At 38.9% G+C, this 26,941-nt stretch overlaps 1 protein-coding gene across 9 annotated transcripts in view; it reads right to left on the reverse strand.

The window, feature by feature from the left end:
- Window positions 1-26,941, reverse strand: part of tjp2a (tight junction protein 2a (zona occludens 2)) — a 124,385-nt gene that overhangs the window by 69,887 nt on the left and 27,557 nt on the right. For 8 of the 9 annotated variants that reach the window (XM_061980791.2, XM_061980787.2, XM_061980793.2 and 5 more), the window contains exon 2: window positions 20,384-20,513. In XM_061980791.2, the coding sequence (XP_061836775.2) occupies window positions 20,384-20,389 (6 nt within the window). In that variant the 5' untranslated portion in view covers window positions 20,390-20,513. Of the gene's footprint in view, window positions 1-8,607; window positions 8,870-20,383; window positions 20,514-26,941 lie in introns of those variants that run through there. The other variant, XM_061980790.2, reaches the window with a different exon arrangement.

The raw sequence follows: 26,941 nt of genomic DNA on the forward strand, positions 1-26,941 counted from the left end.
TACAATAGCAGAGTGGTATCGAACGAGATAAAGAAAGCTAAAAAGAAGTTTATAGGAATAAGGTAGAACACAAATATACTAGTGGAGATCTTTGGGCAGCTTGGAAAGAAATAAAAGCAATGACCATATCTCTCAGGGAAGTAGTGGGCGTGACAGGAATCTTATAAAAAATGTTATTCCCGCTTTGAAAATAATGACTTTTTCGATAATATTTCCTTCCTTAAAGCATCTCTTACTCCTGATCCAGACATTATCATCAAGCAGGAGCATGTTAGAGCGCTTTTAAAACGGGTCAAAATAAGGAAGGCCCCTGGTCCACACCTTATTTGTGGGCGCACTCTCCAATAATGTGCAGACCAACTTGGCAGTGTCCTCCAACATATATTTCAAATGTCACTGAACTGTAAATGTAAACAACTTAGTGATTTTAGACTAGTTGCATTAACGTCATTAATCAAGAAAATCATAGAAAACATTGTTAAAAGCCTGGCTATGTCTTCTATGGCAGGACTTGATCCACTACAATTTGCCTATCAAGCAGCGAGAGGTGTAGATCAGTGTTTTTCAACCTTTTTTGAGCCAAAGCACATTTTTTGCGTTGAAAAAATCCGGAGGCACACCACCAGCAGAAATCATTAAAAAAACGAAACTCAGTTGACAGTAAAAAGTCGTTGTCGCAATTGTTGGATATGACTTTAAACCATAACCAAGCATGCATCAATATAGCTCTTGTCTCAAAGTAGGTGTACTGTCATAACCTGTCACATCACGCCGTGACTTATTTTAAGTTTTTGCTGTTTTCCTGTGTGTAGTGTTTTAGTTCTTGTCTTGCGCTCCTATTTTGGTGGCTTTTTCTCTTTTTTTGGTATTTTCCTGTGGCAGTTTCATGTCCTCCTTTGAGCGCTATTTCCCGCATCTACTTTGTTTTAGCAATCAAGAATATTTCAGTTGTTTTTATCCTTCTTTGTGGGGACATTGTTGATTGTCATGTCATGTTCGGATGTACATTGTGGACGCCGTCTTTGCTCCACAGGAAGTCTTTGCTGTCGTCCAGCATTCTGTTTTTGTTTACTTTGTAGCCAGTTCAGTTTTAGTTTCATTCTGCATAGCTTTCCCTAAGCTTCAATGCCTTTTCTTAGGGGCACTCACCTTTTGTATATTTTTGGTTTAAGCATTAGACACCTTTTTACCTGCATGCTGCCTCCCGCTGTTTCCGACATCTACAAAGCAATTAGCTACCGGCTGCCACCTACTGATATGGAAGAGTATTACACAGTTACTCTGCTGAGCTCTAGACAGCACCAACACTCAACAACAATACATCATTTGCAGACTATAATTACTGCTTTGCAAACAATATTTTTAACCCAAATAGGTGAAATGTATCTCACGGCACACAGTGGTTGAAAAAAATGGCATAGATGATGCAAAGCTTTTTATACTGAGCCAACTCTGCCAAACCTTAAAGAAGCCACAAGCCCATGCCAGGCTTTTATTTACTGATTTTTCTTCAGCATTTAATACAATGCAGCCACATCTCTTAATAGAGAGGCTTGTGTCTCAATTTAATTTGCCTCACCAGCTTGTGTTATGGCACGGGTCGGCAACCCAAAATGTTGAAAGAGCCATATTAGACCAAATTTACAAAAAAGTAATCTGTTTGGAGCCGCAAAAAATTAAAAGACTTGTATAACTGTTATAATGAAGACAACACATGATGTAAGTGGCTAATTAGCTATATTAGCCTACTATCAAAATGACCATGTGTCGCAGGGGACGCAAATCTTCGTTGACAGAAATGTTGAAATGCAATGCAATTTTACAACATTGGAAAACATTAGTAAAACTTCTCAGAGGGTGCGATAACTCCTGGAAATTACTGTCTTAAAATGACCAAAGGTATAGATGTCTGTGTCCAAGTTATAGGAAATGGCAGGCTGTCTTCTTCTAATGGATTCATTACAATCTTTGCAAGCTGGGTAACGTTTGCTGTGGTCTGGAACAACATGGCACACTAACAACCATCAGAAATGCAGCCAATATTACATACAGACAATGTGTCATGAAACATGGAAAAATAAACTAAATACACAGAGGACATAAGTAAAATAAATTAAATGAGCTAAAATATACCTACAAACGAGGCATAATGATGCAATATGTACATGCAGCTATCCTAAATAGCATGTTAGCATCGATTAGCTTGCAGTCATGCAGTGACCAAATATGCCTGATTAGCACTCCATAACAAGTCAATAACTTCAACAAAGCTCACCTTTGTGTATTCATGCACAGTATAAAACGTTTGGTGGACAAAATGAGACAACGAAGGAGTGGTATAAAACACGTCTTTCTGTGGCAGCGTCGGTGAAAGTACCTACATGTAAACAGACTGTTGAGTCACAGTCCACACAACTATGGTGAGTTCAAGGGCCGCCAAAATTAGTAGGACAAAACGTCGCTCCCCAAATACTCTCATCAGTGAAGCACAAACACAAACATATTAAGCAGTGGGCTTTCTGTCGTGTTTGTCCTCCTACAGAAACTCTATTACAACAAAAAAAATATTTTTCACCCCATTTTTTTTCCATTTCCATACATTTTTGAAAAAGATCTATGAAGCCACCAGGGCGTCGCTCAAGAGCCGCATGTGGCTCTAGAGCCGCGGGTTGCTGACGCCCGTGCTATGGATTTGAGACTTTTTAACTGTCAGAAAGCAACGAGTCTCTGTAAACATCTGTCTCTCTGACTCAGTAACCATCTCCAGTCTCCACTGGTTCACCCCAAGGATGCGTCCTTTCACCCTTACTTTTTATTATGTATACTGATAAATGCAAGAGTCGGCAATAGGACAGCTATCTGATTAAATTCTCTGATGACACAACACTGCTGTCCCTCCTTTATGGTTCACAATCAGAGCATGAGAGTGCCCTAACTGATTTTATCTCCTGGTGTGACTATAACTTTTTGGATTTAATACCTAAAACTAGAGATGTCCGATAATATCGGACTGCCGATATTATCGGCCGATAAATGCTTTAAAATGTAATATCGGAAATTATCGGTATCGATTTCAAAATCATCGGTATCTGTTTCAAAAAGTAAAATGTATGACTTTTTAAAACGCCGCTGTGTACACGGACGTAGGGAGAAGTACAGAGCGCCAATAAACCTTAAAGGCATGGCCTCTGCGTGCAGGCCCAATCACATAATATCTACGACTTTTCACACACACAAGTGAATGCATCGCTTACTTGGTCAACAGCCATAGAGGTCACACTGAGGGTGGTCGTATAAACAACTTTAACACCGTTACAAATATGCGCCACACTGTGAACCCACACCAAACAAGAATGACAAACACATTTCGGGAGAACATCCGCACCGTAACACAACATAAACACAATAGAACAAATACCCAGAACCCCTTGCAGCACTAACTCTTCCGGGGCGCTACAATATACACCCCCCAACCCCGCCCACCTCAACCTCCTCATGCTCTCTCAGGGAGAGCATGTCCCAAATTCCAAGCTGCTGTTTTGAGGTATGTTAAAAAAAATAATGCACTTTGTGACTTCAATAATAAATATGGCAGTGCCATGTTGGCATTTTTTTCCCCCATAACTTGAGTTGATTTATTTTGGAAAACCTTGTTACATTGTTTAATGCATCACAACAAAATTAGTCATAACAATGTGTTAATTCCACGACTGTATATATCGGTATCGGCTGATATCGGAATCGGTAATTAAGAGTTGGACAATGTCGGAATATCGGATATCAGCAAAAAAGCCATTATCGGACATCCCTACCTAAAACCAAATAAATAATTATTGATTTTAGATGTAAGAAGGGAATTTCTACGGAGTGTAGGAAACTAAATTATTTCCATGTCAGGTCTGTTATACTTTGTCATTTTTGTCAAGCATTTTTTGAGAGTCTTATATGTTTTTCTATTATTTGTTGGTTTCACTGTCTTTTAGTCAAAGACCGAAACAGCCTGACTAATATTGTTAGGTCTTGCTCTAAGATTACTGGAGTAACACTTACACAGTTAAACTTCCTCTGCAACGAGCAAATCCTCCGAAAAGCAAAGAGCATTTTAGCCTTACTGAGCCGTGTCCTTGCGGGCAGGGCCGGCCCGTGGCATAGGCCATATAGGCAAATGCTAAGGGCGCCGTCCATCAGGGGGCGCCACGCCAGTGCCACAAATGTTGGAGAAAAAAAAAAAAGAAAAAAAGTTGGTACTATTATTTCTAAATACAAAAAATAATCCCACGTTAATTAAAATGCAAAGTAAAGCCTATTTAATAGAAATATTATTTGTTACAACATTACGCCCCCTCCTCCCCCCGCACGGTGCGCCCCCTCCCTTCCCGTATCACGACTCTTTTTGGACGTCGCCACATCAAAAAATCAACACAAGATGTCAAAACGGCCAAAACTGTCAGGTGCCCAGGGAAGAAAAAAGAGAAAAGAAGAGGAGGAGAAACGAGAAAAGAGAGGTAGCAGGTAGGTAACGTTAGCCTACATGAAATTATTTGTCTTTTACAGAATGTGATAGTAACCTGGCTTTTTAGCATTAAGCTAATGTTACATGATTCGGCAATTGCTAATCAATAAATAGCTAGTTCTGTTTTAACGTCGGGTTAATATTGTGGAGGGGGCTAAATTGTTATGGAAAATAATAATGTAACGTTAGGTAATTACAGTACTCCCACCTTACATTCCTCAGGGACATTTGTATTAGATCTTTTAAGCAGGTGTTTTTTGTTTACATTGTTATTGCCTTCTGGTTAGCTAATGTTTGCCCTGCAGGTAATAGTCACTTTTCCACCCCTTTATATATTAGGTATAGTTGTAAGTAAAAAAAAAAAGGTCAAAGACAAAGCTATTCGGGTTCTTGTGAGTATATACACTTCACTGCCGATGTGGGGGGGCGCCACCTAAAATCTAGCCTAGGGCGCCAGATTGGTTAGGGCCGGGCCTGCTTGCGGGTGAATTATCTCTGTTGACTTTAGGGCGACGTTATGCCCTTCCTATGTGTAAAACAAATCACTTTTCCAAATCATTGGTCTCATCTGCACTCAAAGTTGTATTGTTGTACTGTTTATGTATTTATTTATTTATTGTGGGCCATGTGTAGGTATTTACGAACCGCGACAACCTCCTGCTCAAAATGAACTGCCCTTTGAGGGATTAATAAAGTTGTTTGAATTGAATTGAAGGCCTGTGTAATATTACATAAACACATGACAACCATATACAGATTATTAGGGCATTGTTAAATTTGTGATTGATTTATCTGCCGAGAATGCTGCATATAACTCAAATTTACATGCACATGCACCCGCAAACACACATAGCACTGTTTTAGTGTAAATAAAATATTAAATAAAACAACCTCTGATAAACATATTGTGCCAGGCTGCCCCCTTCTGGAAACACAATGTAGGACAAGTATGGAAATATTGAGGTTTTCAAAATATGTTTAGTGTCCAGCTTATTTCGAACATGCATATGATACTAACCTCTGAATTGCGGCTAAACTACAATTGAGAAGTTTTACATTTTACAGACAACAACTTTGATGTTTGATCACCACACAAATGTGTACACAAGGAAACCACACTGCATGGGACTGACATAGGACATCAGACCGATGTTGTGTGCGGTGTATTCAGATATATTTATACACAGTATTCATATATTTGTTTATACTTGCAGGCTAAACTGTGCATGAATGCTGAACATGTGCAGCATAAATATAATACAGTAGTTAATTAACTGCTGCATGAAAAATAATGCATTGAAAGGAATAAAAAGGTAGTAAAAGTATATTAAAATAATGAGTATTATATATATTACAGTGAAATTGCGAGTAGTAATATATATTAATTAGTATATATTAAGTACTTGCGGTAAAATAACGAATACTCTATTAATTATAAGCACTTACAGTAAGATAATATAAATATGCAAATATTAAAAGTATTTAACGCAAAATAATAAGTAGTATATATTGAAAGTACTACACTATTCAATATATCTACACACATGTGTATATATATATATATATATATATATATATATATATATATATATATATATATATATATATATATGCAGTACAGGCCAAAAGTTTGGACACACCTTCTCATGTCAATGTGTTTTATTTCCATGACTATTTACATTGTAGATTGTCACTGAACGCATCAAAGCTATGACACCTGTGAAGTGAAAACCATTACAGGTGACTACCTCTTGAAGCTCATTGAGAGAATGCCAAGAGTGTGCAAAACAGTAATCAGAGCAAAGGGTGGCTATTCTGAAGAAACTAGAATATAAAACATGTTTTCAGTTATTTCACCTTTTTTTGTCTAGTACATAACTTCACATGTGTTCATTCATAGTGACAAACTACAATGTAAATAGTCATGAAAATAAAGAAAACCTCATCGCAGGGCCAACACAGATAGACAAATAAACATACACATTCAAACACTAGGGACAATTTGGTGTTGCCAATCAACCTATCCCCAGGTGCATGTCTTTGGAGGTGGGAGGAAGCTGGAGTACCGACCTAGGGCAGGGGTCGGCAACCTTTACCAGTCAAAGAGCCATTTTGACCAGTTTCACAAAATATAGAAAACAATGGGAGCCACAAATTTTTTTGAAATTTTATATGAAATATCACTGCATACGAAGTTTTTGTTTTGCTTTGTGCTATGTATAACCAGGGGTTTCAGACATACTGCCCACACCTTTATGTGGAATTTGATAGCTGGTACGGCACGCAGGTTTTAATTGATTGGCACTTGTCAGCGTCATGCGTGCTGTAATGGTACAGCATATAGCATCCACTACAGTCAGCGTGCCTGATCAGCCATACATTATATGGGACTCCCGCTTTGCTCACGTAGGTGACAGCAAAGCATACTTGGTCAACAACCACACAGCTCACACTGACGGTGGCTATATAGAAAAAAAAACGTTAACACTCTTACTAATAATGCGCCACACTGTGAACCCACACCAAACAAGAATGACAAACAAATTTCGGGAGAACATCTGCACCGTAACACAACATAAACACAACAGGACAAATACCCAGAATCCCATGCAGCCCTAACTCTTCCGGGATACATTATACACCCCCCCTTACCAAACCCCGCCCACCTCAACAGACGCACAGAGAGAGGGGGGGGGGGGGTTGATGTGTGAGGGAGCAGGGTTGGGGTGGGGGCGGGGTTTGGTGGTAGCAGGGGTGTATAATGTAGCCCGGAAGAGTCAGGGCTGCATGGGATTCTGGGTGTTTGTTCTGTTGTGTTTATGTTGTGTTAAGGTGCAGATGTTCTCCCGAAATGTGTTTGTCATTCTTGTTTGGTTTTGGTTCAAAGTGTGGCGCATTATTAGTAAGAGTGTTAAAGTTGTTTTATATGACCACCGTCAGTGTAACCTGTGTGGCTGTTGACCAAGTATGCCTTGCTGTCACGTACGTGTGCAAGCAGAAGATGTATATTGTATAACAAGTGTTGGGCTGGCACTCTGTTAATACAGATTGTAGAGGGCGCCAAATGTTGTACCATCGTGGCACGCCCTTATTATAGCCAAGGGTGAAAATCGATGAATATTAATTCCGGGAGTTTTCTGCGAGAGGCACTGAAATCCGGATGTCTCACGGGAAAATTGAGGGGTTCAGCAAGTAAGCTGCTGAGCCGCATCAGAGTGATCAAAGAGCCGCATGCGGCTCCGGAGCCGCGGGTTGCCAACCCCTGACCTAGGGGAACCCACGCAGTCACGGGGAGAACATGCAAACTCCACACAGAAGCCATGGGATCAAACCCAGAACCTTCTTCATGTGAGGGATCAGCACTAACCAATTATATATTGTCTATTATTATATATATTATATTATTTGTTATAAGTATGTGTGTATACACACATAGACTTATACATACATATAAGTACTTACATTAGAATAAGTAGCACCAGTATTTACCAGTAATTACAGTAAAATAAGTATTAGCATATATAAAAAGTATTTAAGTACAATATGTAGAAGTAATTGTGTATTAAAAGTACTTACAGTGAAGTAGTAGTGACATTAACAGTCTTTACAGAGGTAGTAGTACATATTTAAGTGCTTACAGTAAAATAAATAGTGGTACAAAATAAAAGTTCTTACATTAAACATAAATAGTAGTACTTAACGTACTTAAATAGTGAGTAGTAGCATGTATTAAAAGTACTTACATTAAAAAAGTAGTAGAACACAATAAAAGTACTTACACTAAAATTAGTAGCATTGCATATTAAAATTACTTTCATTAAAATAAGTAGTAGTAGTAATAATATACCTATATTAAAATAGTGAGTAGTAGTACATATTGAAAGTGCTACAATGAAATAGTGCGTAGTAGTGCATATGAAAAGTATACCTAACGGTACTTTTAAAAATTTATATTCGTTCCTGTAATAAAAGCACTTACATTATAAAAAGGTCGTAGTAGGAAACATTATATTAAAAGTACTTACTGTAGTAGTAGGATATATTCCAATGACTTACAGTAGTAGTATATTGTACAAATTAAAAGCAGTACTTACATTAAAAGAGTGAGACGTAGTATATGTGCTCAGAAAGAGCAGGTCTCCCTCCCTGTGAGGCATCACGCACTTATTAGCAAGATGTCCTCAAGATGAAAATAAGACTTTTCCACACAGTTGTACGCTTTGTAAGCAGTCAAAATTCGTATTAAAAAGAGTCAACGAGTTTACCATCGGTGATGAAGTACAAATAAACTATAAAAAGTTGATTTTCACACGATCATGAATAAAGGGGCACCGAGTGCAGCACGCTGTGGACAGATGATACCAAACGAACACAGGTGGGGTTTTTCATGAACTATTGAACTGTTCACGGAAAAAACTACAAAACGACTCAAGGTTTTAATACAAGGTTTTCCTTACATTATATATATGAAATACTGTGAGGACTACCGTGAAATACAACAAGAGTAAACAAATATAAAAAGTTGATAAAAAAAAAGTGTGGTGCAGTAAAACCCCCACCAATGGATCAGTCCACAGAGTGCAATGATTTCTAGACAACCTGCTGTGAGGCTTTCAGACACAAATAAGCATTACGGTAATGCAGCAAAGTAATAATCATCTCCCGTAATGCAGTGTGTTCTTTATTTAAGATTTTGTACTAACATACATGCATCAAAGCTACTTTCGTTAAAAAAAAAAAAAAAAAAAAAATAATAATAATAATAATAATAATAATAATAATAATAATATATATATATATATATATATATATATATACATACATACACATATATATACATACATACATACACATACAGACACACACACACAAACGTACGTACGTACATACGTACGTACGTACGTACGTACGTACGTACGTACGTACGTATGTGTATATATATATATATATATATATATATATATATATATATATATATATATATATATATATATATATATATATATATATATATATATATGTATGTATGTATGTATGTATGTATGTATGTATGTATATATATATATATATATATATATATATATATATATATATATATATATATATATATATATATATATATACATACATACATACATACATACACACATACACATACATACATACACGTACACACATACATATACACACATACATACACATACACACCTACATACATACAGTGAGGTCCACAAGTATTTGCACACCCTGCAATTTTGCAAGTTCTCCCACTTAGAAATTAGGGAGAGGTCTGAAATGTTCATCATATATGTATTTCCACTGTTAGAGACATAATCTAAAAAGAAAAATCCGGAAATCACATTGTATTATTTTTTAATGATTTATTTGTATGTTACTGGGGTTCATAAGTATTTGCACACATGAGAATCAGCAAGAATTATGACTCTAAAAGAGCTGTCAGTCTACCTTAAAAAAATGTCCACCTTGACCCCACAACTAATCACCCACCCACCACCCCTTTGATCTCATTAAAGTCACCTGTGCAGCCCACAGTCAGTCAAGGTCCAACTGCTACCATGGGCAAGACCATGCATAGTAGAATTTTAACTTGCACTTACAGATGTAGCGACCAACTGTAGTTACTGACAGTGGTTTTCTGAAGTGTTCCTGAACCCATGTGGTGATATCCTTTACACACTGATGTCGTTTTTTGATGCAGTATCGCCTGAGGGATCGAATGTCTGTAATATCATCGCTTACGTGCAGCGATTTCTCCAGATTCTCTGAACCTTTTGATGATATTACTGACCGTAGATAGTGAAATCCCTAAATTCTTTGTAATAGCTCGTTGAGAAATGTTGTTCTTAAACTGTTGGACAATTTGCTCACGCATTTGTTGACAAAGTGGTGACCCTCGCCCTATCCTTGTTTGTGAATGACTGAGCATTTCATGGAAGCTGCTTTTATACCCAATCATGGCACCAACCTGTTCCCAATTAGCCTGATCGCCGAACAAAAACTCTGGTCATCCCTCATTCACATGCCATGAACCGTGTGAACGGCAGGGACCCCCCAAAAAATTAAATGTACCGTATTTTCTGGACCATAGGGTGCACCGAATTATAAGGTGCACTGCCGATGATCGGGTCTATTCAGGTCTTTTTTCATACAAAAGGTGCACCGTATTATAAGGTGCATTATAGTGGTCATATTATGATTTTTTCTATATTTAAAACATTTCCTTGTGGTCTACATACAGTAACATGGAATGGTGATTCCTTGGGCAAAATATTGCATAGATTATGTTTTACAGATCATCTTCAAGCCGCTTTCTGACAGTTGCTTCAGGATGCGCCGTTTTGTAGGCGGTCTTATTTACGTGGCTCACAGCGTCTTCTCCCCGTCATCTTTGTTGTAGCGGTGTAGCGTGCAAGGACGGGGGTGGAAGAAGTCTCAAAAGATGGAGCAAACTGTTTAAATGACAGTCAGACTTTACTTAAATCAATAACGGAGCAGCATCTTCTCATCCGTGGCTCACTAGTGCAACAACGCCGGAAATGTGTCCCGTGAAAAAACGTCCAAATGGAACTCTCTAATAACTAAAGTTTTGTGGGTGAATTATGTAAACCCACTACACTGGTAGTTTTTAGCGCTTCCATTGCGAGATATAAGTTAGAACTTTACGCTACTTTATATTAGAAATGGCAACAGGAGAGGGTGAATGTTCCATAACAAGAAGATAGTGAAAAAGAAGAAACTTATCGACTACGGCACCGACTACAGTGCGCAAATCTTCAGGACTTATGCAGATCTCAAATACACATCAGCAGGTACCAGAAGGTAAGAAACGTTGGTTTTGCATAATATTGTGAAACAAAACGCCAGATAATATGTCTGCTAATGGGTGCCATTTTGCGGTCCTTATACACACACCATAGTAATACTTGTATCTCTGACGACAGTAGCCGTAATGGGCCGACAATCCATCAAGCGGTGCGGTTTCAAAGTCATACTAAAACATTTTGACAGATTTTTGAGTGCCGTGTGTAATGTTCTTTTTTTCAATGGAACATTTAAAGTTTTGGTGTTGTTTACTGGCGTCATATTGCAGTCTACACTTATCTCTTATGTGTGACTACCATGTACTGGTCACACTTATCATTACACCATGTACCACAGAAAATAGCTTTGAGGTCGGTAAGCACAACCAGAATTATTCCGTACATTAGGCGCACCGGGTTATATTGCGCACTGTCGATTTTTGAGAAAATGAAAGGATTTTAAGCGCGCCTTATAATCCGAAAAATACAGTATACATTTTTTGTGGTGGTCTTGGCAGTTTGAAATGGGGCGTATTCAAAGATCCGTGATAATACTGTGTCAACACCGCCATAATCCGCCAGTCACCACAACGATGTGAACACGGTAACTTCACAGAGGTGACAAAGTTAAACACGGTAGCATCACTGGCTCATCGAGGACCTACAAGGAGTCACAGTAGTTAATGTAGAGTAGAGGGTGGAGAACTGCGCCCGCCTTTCAGGCAGATTTGTGGTACTATGATGCTGTGTTCAAAACGTGTTGAGAAAGGCTTTCTTCCCCCGTTGGGACTCTGTTCACAAGGGTTTGAGAAACGCCATTAACTTTCTATTAATGAATAAATGAAATGAATGGAATGAAATGAACTGAACTGCCATCCAAACTGGCAAATTTGTGAACGCCCCTTATGAATAAATCTGAGATTATCTCCGAGCAAACTGCTGAGGAACTTCAGCACGCATTGTCATGTTAAACATTACAAGAAATATGCATTGTGTAGCAATATTGTGTGTCCTCATGTGAACACAGAGACACAATACGATAACAAAGACGCCTTGAAGAAAAGCACACAAACTCAATAGTACAGTCGTGCTCAAAAGTTTACATACACTTGTAAAGAACATAATATCATGGCTGTCTTGAGTTTCCAATAATTTCTACAACTCTTGACTTGTTTCTTCAGCATTGTCCACACGTCCATTCTAAAACCTTAATTCTAGCCTGATTTAGCCATTCCTTTACCACTTTTGACATGCGTTAGGGGTCATTGTCCTGTTGGAACACCCAACTGCGCCCAAGACCCAACCTCCGGGCTGATGATTTTAGGTTGTCTTGAAGAATTTGGAGGTAATCCTACTTTTTCATTGTCCCATTTACTCTCTGTAAAGCACCAGTTCCATTGGCAGCAAAACAGGCTCAAAGCATAATACTACCACAACCATGCTTGAAACAAAAATTTAGCTGTTTGGCCACAATACACAGCAATATGTTTGGAGGAGAAAAGGTGAGGCCTTTAATCCCAGGAACACCATGCCTACCGTCAATGAGGTGGTGGTAGTATTACGCTCTGAGCCTGTTTTGCTGCAGGACAATGACCCCAAACACACGTCAAAAGTTGTAAAGGAATGGCTAAATCAGGCTACAATTAAGGTTTTAGCCTGATTTAAACGTGTGGACAATGCTGAAGAAACATGTCCATGTCAGAAAACCAACACTGGACTGCACCAATTTTGTCAAGAGGAGTGGTCAAAAAATCAACCAGAAAATTGCCAGAAGCTTGTGGATGGCCAACAAAAGCGCCTTATTGCAGTGAAACTTGCCAAGGGACATGTAACCAAATATTAACATTGCTGTACGTATACTTTTGACTGAGCACATTTGGTCACATTTTCAGTAGACCCATAATAAATTCATAAAAGAACCAAACTTCATGAATGTTTTTTGTGACCAACAAGTATGTGCTCCAATCACTCTATCACAAAAAATAAGAGTTGTATAAATTATTGGAAACTCAAGACAGCCATGACATTATGTTCTTTACAAGTGTATGTCAACTTTTGACCACGACTGTATGTGTATGTGGACAGAAATGCAAAGTATCTAAATTAAGGTTCAGTTGTTGTTACATTTTATCTGTTTGTGTTTCTTTTCTGCCCATTACTGTAAACTCTTATCTTGACTTTTCGGCAGCACAAATGAAACAGATCATCTGACCCTACAACAAATTTAACAGCACTGCAATTTCAACCTTTTCTAATAATAGACATATCTAATAAACTGTACATCTCTGGGAAAAAAAATTAAAGTTATGGAAGCATCAAAATGTTAATAAGACAACCATTCACTAGACATATTAAATTATTCTGCCTGAATGTAGTCCAGTCTTTATACTTAATGCGACTGTAGTTAAAAGTATGCTGTGTCAGGAGGACTACAGCATGTTTCTGTGGTTTCTTATCATCCTGTGTGCAGGACAGGTCATGTCAGACTATTTACGTTCAAATAAAGAAAGCGAAGTAATGACTCACTGCATTTCAAGCAGTGTATCAGGGAAGAGGAGTTTACTTTTGGATAAAGTTAGAAAAAATGCATACATGCCTTAGCTTGTAGACGGAGATGATGAAAAAAAAGAGTTTCATGAGATCGAAATCTATTACACAAATACACAAGATCCAAGCAACATCATTGTTAATTTACTGCAATACTTGTGTGAGATATCTGCTCAGAGGTGTTATTATCTCCTCTCTGGTCAACAAAAGGACCATGAAGATTCTGGCGGGAACACTCGTTCAACCCTTTTTCGATTACGCATGCACCTCCTGGTACTCTAGCACCTCCAAAACCCTCAAATCTAGACTCCAAACATCCCAGAACAAGCTAGTCAGATTACTTCTAGACCTCCACCCCAGATCACACCTCACTCCTACCCACTTCTCCAAAGTGGGCTGGCTCAGGGTGGAGGACAGAGTAAAACAACTTGCACTGAGCCTAGTCTATAAAATCCGCTACACCTCCCTGATACCGAAGTACATGTCAAACTACTTCCTTAACATAAATGACCGCCATAACCACAACACCAGGGGGCGCTCCACTAACCACGTTAAACCCAGATTCCGATCTAACAAAAGGTCTTTACTCATTCTCTTTCTATGCCACATCAATGTGGAATGCACTCCCAACAGGTGTAAAAGAAAGGGCATCTCTATCCTCCTTCAAGACCGCACTAAAAGAACACCTCCAGGCAACTTCAACCCTAAACTAACACCCTCCCTTCCTCATCATACCTCTTTGGATTGTAAATAATCACATGTAACAATCAAATGTAGTCACTTTTTCTTATAATTTCTGATCTCTCTCTCTCTGTCTAATACTTGCTATACATATGTACCAAGTCAGACCTACACTGTTCCAATGTCAATTTCTCTGATGATGCAATTGTTGATGACTGAAGTGTTGATACCAACCAAACTTAACCACCCCCCCCCCCCCCCCCTCCATATCCCACACCCCGGATTGTAAATAATGTAAATAATTCAATTTATATACTGTGATGATTATCTTGTGTGATGACTGTATTATGAAAATAGTATATATCTGTATCATGAATCAATTTAAGTGGACCCCGACTTAAAGAAGTTGAAAAACTTATTCGGGTGTTACCATTTAGTGGTCAATTGTACGGAATATGTACTTCACTGTGCAATCTACTAATAAAAGTTTCAATCAATCAATTAATCATGCTAATAATACCAAGAAGCACAAAAAAGCATGACCAACCAAGACAAATTAATGATCTAAAAAAAGAGCCACTATGTAGTTTTTCACACATTAATCAATGCTGTTGATCATCTTGGTCAACTTTTTTGATCTACCTTAACAAACAATGACATCAAAATACACACTACTAAATTCATTGAAATGTATTCGCTGGGGTTTGCCAGCTAGTTAGTTACTTAGTTAGCAATATATCGTCCAAAGTTGTGGGCAGATTTTGATGAAACTTTAAGGAAATGTCCGAAAATTAATAAAGACCAACCGATTTGTCTTGATTAAGTATTTAAAGGGTTCTTTATGATTGGGAGACAGAACCTGGTGGAGGTCTGCGCTCCCCGGGTGGTTTTATAGTTTTATATAATTTTAAACATATCTAATTTTAACGCTACAATATACAGCCCCCGATACCCCCAACCCCGCCCCCCCACCTCAAATCCCTTCCCCATCTCCCAAATTCGGAGGTCTCAAGGTTGGCAAGTATGGTTGCAGGTCAGTGTGGTTTTCTCCTTAGCGGAGCAAGCAGACCCGCTCTGCAGCCTCTCTCTCTGCTGTCTCCTCAACCCTCCTCGTCTTCCTGTATCTATGTAATATACCACTGGTATACAGTATGTTTGTAATAATCCCTGGTGGCACATTTTATAATGGTAAAAATTAAATGTTATCTTTTTTAACAGCCCTTAAAGGCCTACTGAAACCCACTACTCGGGACGGCGTGGCGCAGTGGGAGAGTGACCGTGTGCGACCCGAGGGTGCCTGGTTCAATCCCCACCTAGTACCAACCTTGTCATGTCCGTTGTGTCCTGAGCAAGACACTTCACCCTTGCTCCTGATGGGTGCTGGTTAGCGCCTTGCATGGCAGCTCCCTCCATCAGTGTGTGAATGTGTGTGTGAATGGGTAAATGTGGAAGTAGTGTCAAAGCGCTTTGAGTACCTTGAAGGTAGAAAAGCGCTATACAAGTACAACCCATTTATCATTATTTACTACCGACCACGCAGTCTGATAGTTTATACATCAATGATGAAATCTTAACATTGCAACACATGCCAATACGGCCGGGTTAGCTTACTAAAGTGCAATTTTAAATTTTGCGCGAAATATCCTGCTGAAAACGTCTCGGTATGATGACGTCAGCGCGTGACGTCACGGATTGTAGAGGACATTTTGGGACAGAATGGTGGCCAGCTATTAAGTCGTCTGTTTTCATCGCAAAATTCGACAGTATTCTGGACATCTGTGTTGGTGAATCTTTTGCAATTTGTTTAATGAACAATGGAGACAGCAAAGAAGAAAGCCGTAGGTGGGAAGCGGTGTATTGCGGCCGACTGCAGCAACACAAACACAGCCGGTGTTTCATTGTTTACATTCCCGGAAGATGACAGTCAAGCTTTACCATTGGCCTGTGGAGAACTGGGACAACAGAGACTCTTACCAGGAGGACTTTGAGTTGGATGCGCAGACGCGGTACCGTGAGTACGCATGCAGCTGTGGCTTCCAAACATTTGATCGCTTGCCCGTACGTGCGTGCCGCTATGTGCATGTCACGCACGTAACTTTGGGGACTTTGGGGAAATATATGTGCTGTATGAACTTTGGGGAGGTGAACGGTACTTTGGGCTGTGGGATTGAGTGTGTTGTGCAGGTGTTTGAGTTGTATTGGCGGGTTATATGGACGGGAGGGGGGAGGTGTTTGTTATGCGGGATTCATTTGTGGCATATTAAATATAAGCCTGGTTGTGTTGTGGCTAACAGAGTATATATATGTCTTGTGTTTATTTACTGTTTTAGTCATTCCCAGCTGAATATCAGGTCCCACCCGCCTCTCACAGCATCTTCCCTATCTGAATCCTCTAGTCCTTCACTCTCACTTTCCTCATCCACAAATCTTTCATCCTCGCTCAAACTAATGGGGAAATCGTCGCTTTCTCGGTCCGAATCGCTCTCGCTGCTGGTGGCCATGATTGTAAACAATGTGCGGAGCTCCACAACCTGTGACGTCACGCGCATATCGTCTGCTACTTCCGGTACAGGGAAGGCTTTTTTATCAGCGACCAAAAGTTGCAAACTTTATCGTCGATGTTCTCTACTTTCAGCAAAAACATGGCAATATCGCAAAATGATCAAGTATGACACATGAAATGGACCTGCTATCCCTGTTTAAATAAGAAAATCGCATTTCATTAGGCCTTTAAGCAGGCTGTTAGGTCAGACGAGAAACCCTTAAACCCTTTTTGGAGCATGTTTTGACAAAAATGTGCTGGGATGCTTTCGGCAAGTCGCTACCCTTCTACATACTGGGAGTGAATGCGCGTCAGATCATGTCTGGGCTGCCAGTGGATTGGCGCGGCACCTCGGTTCAGCCAGTCAGTCTATCTTGTGCAAGAGATGGGTGATCATTTTGGGATGGCTACCGCAAGAACTATACGTTCTAAACCTCAGATATGGCTCATTGGCCATGCCAGCAGGAACCCTCTGACAATAAATAAATGACCTTCAATTGGTGAAATTGGTTCACCAGTTTGCAGCTCCACAAGGAGGAAAAGCAAGCTCTCTGCAATGGTGCGAGCTGCTCGATTGCAGAAGTAGAGCCATTCTGGGCCAAAGCAAGAATACCAACCATGACATCATGAAAACTGCTTGACGTTTACAGCAAGTGGCAGACACTGCAATACGGCCAAAAACAGTCTGGACCAAGACCTGAGGGAGTCAGGCTCAAATTCATCGGAAGACTTGGTGACCTTTCTGATGCGGCTCACGGCAATGCCCCGGCTCTCATTATTTTCAGGAGGATTGAGACTTCCTTCTTGCCCAATGTGAAAAGGGCAGCCGTGGCAGCTTGGCTGGGGTATGGCATATGTTCATATTGCATAATGTCTTGTATTGTGTAACAGTAGTTCTAAGTAGGGCTGGGCGATATGGCCTTTTTTTAATATCTCAATATTTTTAGGCCATATCGCGATACACGATATATATCTCGATATTTTGCCTTAGCCTTGAATGAACACTTGATGCATATAATCACAGCAGTATGATGATTCTATGTGTCTACATTAAAACATTCTTGTTCATACTGCATTAACATATCCTACTTTTAAACTTTCAGGCAGAGAACAACTAAGTCAATTAACCAAAAGTGTATTTATTAAACAGTTATTAAGCGGTGACACAAACATTGATGTCATTTCCAAAACAGAAAGTGCAAGATTGTCAGAGACATTTTAAAAGAAGCTATTAGTGCACTTTTGTGCATGATGTCACTAAGATGACATATCAAAACAACACTAAATAAAGTGCACTTTTTGTACAGAACGCCACTACAATAGTTTAAAAACATAATGTCACACAAGATATTTCAATAAGTGTCAAATAAAAATTAGCTGCATAATAGGAAATCAAATAGTGTTCGTCCTTCGCTATGTGGTAGGTTCCTGCGGACATTATCTCCTTTTGTTGTCGACTCTTTTTTTCATACGGTGCTGATGTGGAAATGTTTGCCTCGGCATTTTGATGGTGTGGGCGTGTGGCACCGAACGGAGATGTTGACATGCGGAGTAAGCACTCTTCATTCTCTAGCAGGTGACTTTTCAAATGATGCTACATATTAGCAGTAATGCTACTTTTTGTAGAAACGCTTGTGCCCCACACTTGACAAATTACGGTTGTCTGTTCGACATATTCCCACTTGAAGCCAAACCACCGCCAGACGATGGACCCCCTGCTGTTTTTCTTGGGAATTAATTCTTCCTTCATTTGTTACCAGATTCGCACCTTCTTTCTCTCGTATTACCACTAGCACCACAGCTAACGTTACCCATGCCGCTCCGCGAGGGCGTATACGTATGTGACGTATGACGTGACAGTATGCGACGTATGTAGAAGGTGCGCTTGCTGTCTGTGAGAAGGAGACACAAGAAGGAGTGGGAAGAGCCTGTCGTGTAATGCCAGCAGCTAAAAGCAACTGCGTGAGAACGTATACTCGAATATCACGATATAGTCATGTTCTATATCGCACAGAGACAAACCCGCGATACATCGCGTATATCGATATATCGCCCAGCCCTAGTTCTAAGCATGTTGTAAATAATTATTTCAACAATTGCATGCGTGATGTGACTTGTAAAACATAATTAGGTCTAGGTCTGAGAAACTGCGTTGAACAAAATAGAAGTTCTGAGAAGTGCCTTAGAAATTGTTGATGCGGAACCTCTAAATGTTCTTCGATTAGCCTAATAATTGAACACAGTTGTTTTCTAGCCTAACCAAGCAATCCCAGCAGGGGCCGTTCCAAAATTTTAAAAATGAGTTTTGCTGTTGTGCCTCCCAATGGAACACATGTACCGTATTTTTCGGACTATAAGTCGCAGTTTTTTTTCATAGTTTGGCCGGGGCTGCGACTTATACTCGTGAGCGACTTATGTGTGAAATTATTAACACATTACCGTAAAATATCAAATAATATTATTTAGCTCATTCACGTAAGAGACTAGACGTATAAGAATTCATCGGATTTAGCGATTAGGAATGACAGATTGTTTGGTAAACGTATAGCATGTTCTATATGTTATAGTTATTTGAATGACTCTTACCATAATATGTTACGTTAACATACCAGGCACGTTCTCAGTTGGTTATTTATGCCTCATATGACGTACACTTATTCAGCCTGTTGTTCACTATTCATTATTTATTTTAAATTGCCTTTCAAATGTCTATTCTTGGTGTTGGGTTTTATCAAATAAATTTCCCCAAAAAATGCGACTTATACTCCAGTGCAACTTATATATGTTTTTTTCCTTCTTTATTATGCATTTTCGGCCGGTGCGACTTATACTCCGGAGAGACTTATACTCCGAAAAATACGGTATGTATATCATATACCAATGGTATAAACGACATACTGTATGTAATATACCAGTGGTATACAGAATGTATGTACTATACCAGTGGTATACAGTAATTATGCAATGTACCAGCTGTTAATACAAAAAAACAAAACATTTAATGATTAAGTAATTTGTATTTTGCTGCTTACTGACTCGCTTCGGGGTATCGGGGAAGCTGGAGCCTATACCAGCTGTCTTTGAGCAATAACCTGGGTACACGCTGCACTTGTCAGTCAATAATAGGGCATACATACAAGAATGTCATATTTTATCATAGTTTGGGGAGAAATGGCAGTCAGCTTGTCAACATTCATACATCAGGGTGTCATGTTGATGGAACATGAGACTCTGAAGACCAGCACCAGCATATTTCTGCATGATTCAATCTGAACGTACCATCATGATTGCAGAGTAGCTGCGTGAAGACAGGCGGCGAAGATACAAGTACTGGGCTTCTCGGGGCCAACAGAACTTGCGGCTGGATTTAAAAAGTGCAGCCGAGGTCTGGTCAGCTCCAGGCTGATCACTGTAGAGAAAATCACATGACTGGTATTACTCAAGTCCTGTACACAAAGGACAAATGAACATTTTAAAAACACAGAACCAGTCACATATAATTCATCTGTTACCAAGTTAATAATAACAAATCCCTGCTGTAAACCCTCCTGAGAAGAAACATGCTCTGCAGTGGACATTTGTTTTTGCATTTTCTTTTGTCAGACAAAAATAACCCTGTTATGCAAAACACAAATGACTACTGCTAGGACGCTAGCTCTCAGGAGATTGCTTAGTCCACTCATTAGCCACATCATTAGGTACTGTATGCCACATACAAGTAATCAGATTTTGAGCTGAATGAAAGTTCTTGTATATACTTTCCAGTGACGTGCGGTCACTCGAGGCAGGTGAGGCGGGTCCTCACCTGCCATCATGGAAAGAAAAAAAATGTTAAAAGAAAAAAAATAAATTAAATTGTTATATGTATCCAGTGATTATACTATAAAGTTATTTTCCATTTAACTTCACCAGTTTTAGATTATTTTTATTCAAAATCGCTGAATTTTCACATTTGCCGTTCAAATACTGAGAAGAGACGGTGCGGTGAACAGCAGCCAGTCGAGGCACGTCACTCAGTGCCTCAACATGGACGGACTCGGCTAACTGCTAGTCTGCTGTGCAGTGAGACCGTATTGCTATATGAATTATATTATACATTTCCATAGTTTAGTTAGCTGAGGTATATAATGTACAGTGTATTTTGTCAACAACTGTATGTGTGTAAAGTATTTCTTGTGCTGAGCGATCATAAAACTGCTGCGAAGACGCACTGGCTGAGGCTCGCGTAACCCCGCCTCCTGGTGCTGGTTAAGGCACCTTCGCCGCAGACTGCACCCCCCGACGAGAGCGCCACACCAACCAAAGCCCACACCCAAACCCTCCACGTGCAAGACCGAATCCACCCAAAAAAAGTCACTTAACAAGAAGCCAAAAAGTGCAAAAACAACATTGCTCGCGCCGGAGGAGCCATGAACGACTGCAAGGACACAACATTAGGTACACCTGCAGACTGCAGCACGGATTTCATATTTAATTCATTCACAACTCCTCCAACACGAACACCACTGTTCCCGCACTTATAAGTAAATGTAAGACCATAATAACGTTTTTTTTATTAAATGTGCTTTTTTGTGTGCTACAGTTTGTATGTGTAAAGTTAAAGTTAAGTTAAAGCAGGGGCGTCACTAGCTTTTAAGGACAGGGGGGGCTTTGCCCCCAGGAGATGCACAGGATGCGAGCGAATGTTACGCACGAGCACAAAACTTCACAAACAGCTAACAAAGACTTAGAAATTATTCATTGTTATTATTATTATTTTTTTAAATGCACGGGACGAAATGAAATGCTCCCCGGGACGATGGCTTTTAACCATATATTTTCTTTTTCTTTTTATGTATTTATTCATTTTACATTTTATATTAAATGTCTTGGTTTTTCCTCCCTCTGAAAATCCTATTAAATGTTTAACAAGCCATCCTATAATAATAAAACAGCTATTAATGTAACAATACAATAAAACAAATATATTTAATGATGTTTTTTTTAATTATTTTAACAATAGGCTTATGTATATTACTTTATATAGATTCTACAAGAAACACAAAACTTAAAAAATAAATGATTTACAATTGCACACACAAGGTTTTGTGCAGCTTCACTCATTGTAAAGGAAGATAATGTGCTTCGTACACCTGCAGGACCGCAAGCAAGGTCGCAGAGAAAATGCGGGCTGGAATTTGAGTGATGTGGGCATTTTCTATATGAACAAGTGGAATGGATTGGATACCGACGCACGAAAGGGGCTCTCTACCTTACGCTACGAAGTGAGGGGAAACTGAGTGAATAATAACAGGTTATATGATTATTTATTTAAACTCATATTTGGGCCACTTTATAATGAATATGTCGGCATTTATTTGTAAAAAGAAAAAAAAAAAACCACCAAATTATTTAGGGGGGCTTAAGAATATTTTAGGGGGGCTTGAGCCCCCCTAAAATAGGCCTAACAACGCCAATGAGTTAAAGTACCAACGATTGTCACACACACTAGGTGTGGTGAAATTTGTCCTCTGCATTTGACCCATCCCCTTGATCACCCCCTGGGATGTGAGGGGAGCAGTGGGCAGCAGCGGCGCCGCGCCCGGGAATAATTGTTGGTGATTTAACCCCCAATTCCAACCCTTGATGCTGAGTGCCAAGCAGGGAAGAATGCTGGTATGAGCTATTAAACATAACCCGTTAACAAATGGTGAATAAGATACTCTTTAGGGTTCATATGTTTGTAAATCTGACTGTGATGAAGTCAGTGCCTCACCAGCCATCAACCTCACCGCACGTCACTGATACTTTCAGTTTTGTCTAACATTTGAAGTTGAAAACATCAAAGGATTACAGAGGTGTTAATCATATTGGTAATTAAAAGTTTTCAGTCCAACACCTAAACTGTTTACTGTAAAAACACTGAGGTAACGATACTGATTTCGTATAACAGTTATTGTGACCGAATTTATCATTATTATCACAGTATTGTTAAATGTTCTCAAAAAGTGCTTACACAATAAAATCATTTAACAAAGTTTATTTAAAAAAAATAGAATGAATAAATATCTTCTTACTTTTTGATTTGGAAAGGTTTACAGCAGGGATGTCAACCATGTGGCCCGCGAGACGGATCAGGCTCGGAACAGATTCAATTTGGCCCGCGAGATTAGTTTGCTAAGTGTAAAATTTAACTGGCATGTGTTTACATCCGGGTTTGGCAGCACTGTTTTCGGTAATCAAAGTCTTTAATCGGTGGTCAAGTTTTCAGTACATCACTTGTCAATAGTGCCCAAATAATAGGCTATACATATCCATTCAAACCGCAACGACCTGCTGGTGGTAATGTTCAATGTTTGTGTGGTTTGGATTTGATCTTAGTTTTTCCCATGTTTGCAAGCACACCGACCGTGCCTGAAAGGTGATTGGCGGAGAATGAGAAAGTGTTGTTGTGTGTCCACTGGACGTTGTGTAATTTCTTCTGGGGGCTACAATATATTATATTACTTTAATTTGTTTTTAAGTAAAAAACAACAACTTATTTTCAAGGTGTAGCAGTAATAAAAATGCATTCAATTCAATTACATTAAGGGGCAACCCTGATATAGATAGATAGATAGATAGATAGATAGATAGATAGATCAATCAATCAATCAATCAATGTTTATTTATATAGCCCTAAATCACAAGTGTCTCAAAGGGCTGCACAAGCCACAACGACATCCTCGGTACAAAGCCCACATAAGGGCAAGGAAAAACTCACCCCAGTGGGACGTCGATGTGAATGACTATGAGAAACCTTGGAGAGGACCGCATATGTGGGTAACCCGATGGATAGATGGATAGATGGATAGATGGATGGATGGATGGATGGATGGATGGATGGATGGATATATCCATGTCGCCACGCCCTCACGTTCCCTAAGATCCTCTTCATCCATCCATCTCACTGCCCCTTTATTTAAACTGTCCACCATGGGTGCCCGAGCTTTCAGCCGCTCTGCCCCACATCTTTGGAACTCTTTACCACCAGACCTTCGTAACTTATATTCAATATCCATCTTCAAATCAAGATTTAAAACACACCTATTTCTGACTGCCTATTCATTGTAATCATATTTTCTTCTCTATCTTTGTTGTTGTTGTTGTTGTTTTTTTATCCAATTTGATTTTATTGTTGTGATTTTGTACGGTGTTGTCATGTCTGTGTAATCATGTTTTGTTTTAGTCATGTCATGTTTTGTTTTGTATAGTTATTGGACTCTTTAGTTTCTGGCTTTTCACTCCCTTGTCTTGTTTCCATAGTTACCCATTAGTTTCACCTGTTCCACGTTTGGACTCATTGTGCACTCTTGTTTGTCACCATAGCAACCCATTAGTTTTCACCTGCCCTCATGACTCACGCACCTGTCTTTAATCATGTCACTATTATTTAAGCTTCCAGTTGCCAGGCTGTCTGTCTGGCGACATCATACCCCTGTCACACTCTGTTTACCTCTGCGTACTTCATGCCCTGTCCAAGTAAGTTTTTTCGATTCATGCCACAGTTAGCGACTTTTGTTCATGTCCTTAGTTTTTTGCCCATGTGCAAGTATTGGATTCATTTGTCAAGTTTGTACTTCCGCCTTGTGCGCGCCTTTAGTTTGTTCTTTTTGTTATAGTAAAATTAAATATGTCTTCACCTTCACGCCATGTCTGGTCCAAATGTTCATTTGCACCACGGGAGAACAAACCACGCCATAGTCCAAGTCTTGACAAGTGTCCTTGAGTGCCCAGAAAGGCGCCTTATAAATAAAATGTATTATTATATATATATATATATATATATATATATATATATATATATATATATATATATATACAGTGTATATATATAGTCGAGGTAACTGTGGTTTTTCCGTTATACAGTGCTCAATACCGGGATAGAGTGGAATACACTTTAAGTCAGGAAAAAACACAGAGGCTATTTCATCCCTACAAGCCTGTTTTTGCAGGTTTTTCCTGAAGAGCAGGGAAACCTGTGAAACAGGCTTGTAGGGATGAAATAGCCTCTGTGTTTTTTCCTGACCTAACGTATATATATATATATATATATATATATATATATATATATATATATATATATGTATATATATATACATATATATAACATCAGGGTTCGTAGACCTTTTCCATAGCCAAATTCAAGCACTTTTTAAGGACTTTCAAAATCAATTTTCCAGTTTTTCCAGTACCCTTCAAAAGGCGAAAACCAGTGTGAATAGCCTTGTTGTTTGAGGTCACCAAATGCTGTCTGTAGGAAAAATACGGAAAATCTGCTAAAACCTAAGCCTAACATTGAACCAGCAGTTATCATTAACTGAATGGGGCATAGAAAATGAAGCAGTGTGACTATTCAATGTCATTGGTGTTTGCAAACGTGTCTCCATTTGTGTTTTTTTTATCAAATTTCTTGTTCTTTTTCTTACTTACAGCACTCAATGACATCGAACAGCACCGTATTTGTGCTTGTGAACCGCATAATGTGATATAAATACACGCACCCTCGAATGTCAATTTTACTAGTAAATTACAGAGAGTAAATGCCTTTTACTCTCTGTAAAGCACCAGTTCCATTGGCAGCAAAACAGGCCCCGAGCATAATACTTCCACCACCATGCTTGACGGTAGGAATGGTGTTCCTGGGATTAAAGGCCTCACCTTTTCTCCTCCATATTGCTGGGGTATTGTGGCCAAACAGCTAAATTTTTGTTTTATCTGACCACAAAACTTTCCTCCAGAAGGTCTTATCTTTGTCCATGTGATGTCAGTTGTGACAAACAAGTATGTGCTCCAATCACTCTATCACAAAAAAATAGGAGTTGTAGAAATTCTTGGAAACTTACTGTAAGGCAGCCATGACATTATGTTCTTTACAAGTCTATGTAAACTTTTGACCACGACTGTAACTGCATTTCACCTTGCACTGCAAACTTAGTTGACTTCTTTAAAATGTAAAAAGCAGTGTTGATAAAACATGTAATGTTACATGTAGATGGTGTACAACCTCTTGTGCTAATAAGTATGGTAATAAAAATACACTTTTTCACAACTTTATTTACACCAATTACATATAGTTCCAATAGGACTATTGATGAATACAGATATCGATAAGGAATATAGATATTGGCATCAATAAGAAATATCAATATTGGTATCAGTATTGATGTAATCCTAACGATATACATCCCTACTTACAGACCAGCTGGCTTAAATGCTAACATGAATACAAAAGACATTAAGGTCTTTCCTCATTAAGAAAATACATACACCAAACAAAGGATAATATCAGAAAGGTCAAACTCGGTATCGGCTGCCTTCTTGTAATTGCGAAACTATATAAATATGTAATATATAATAACCTCATTAAATTAATACACAATTGTCCTTTCATTTGATTATTATTAGGGATGTCCTAGGGATTTTTTTTTTATTAAATCAACATAAAAAACACAAGATACACTTACAATTATGCACCAACCCAAAAAACCTCCCTCCCCCATTCACACTCATTCACACAAAAGGGTTGTTTCTTTCTGTTATTAATATTCTGGTTCCTACATTATATATCAATATATATCAATACAGTCTGCAAGGGATACAGTCCGTAAGCACACATGATTGTGCGTGCTGCTGGTCCACTAATAGTACTAACCTTTAACAGTTAATTTGACTATCCATCCATTTTCTACCGCTTATTCCCTTTTGGGGTCGCGGGGGGCGCTGGAGCCTAATTTTCATTAATTACTAGTTTCTATGTAACTGTTTTTATATTGTTTTACTTTCTTTTTTATTCAAGAATATGTTTTTAATTTATTT

This window comes from Nerophis lumbriciformis, linkage group LG20 (assembly GCF_033978685.3).
Source record: "Nerophis lumbriciformis linkage group LG20, RoL_Nlum_v2.1, whole genome shotgun sequence".
Taxonomy (NCBI): domain Eukaryota; kingdom Metazoa; phylum Chordata; class Actinopteri; order Syngnathiformes; family Syngnathidae; genus Nerophis; species Nerophis lumbriciformis.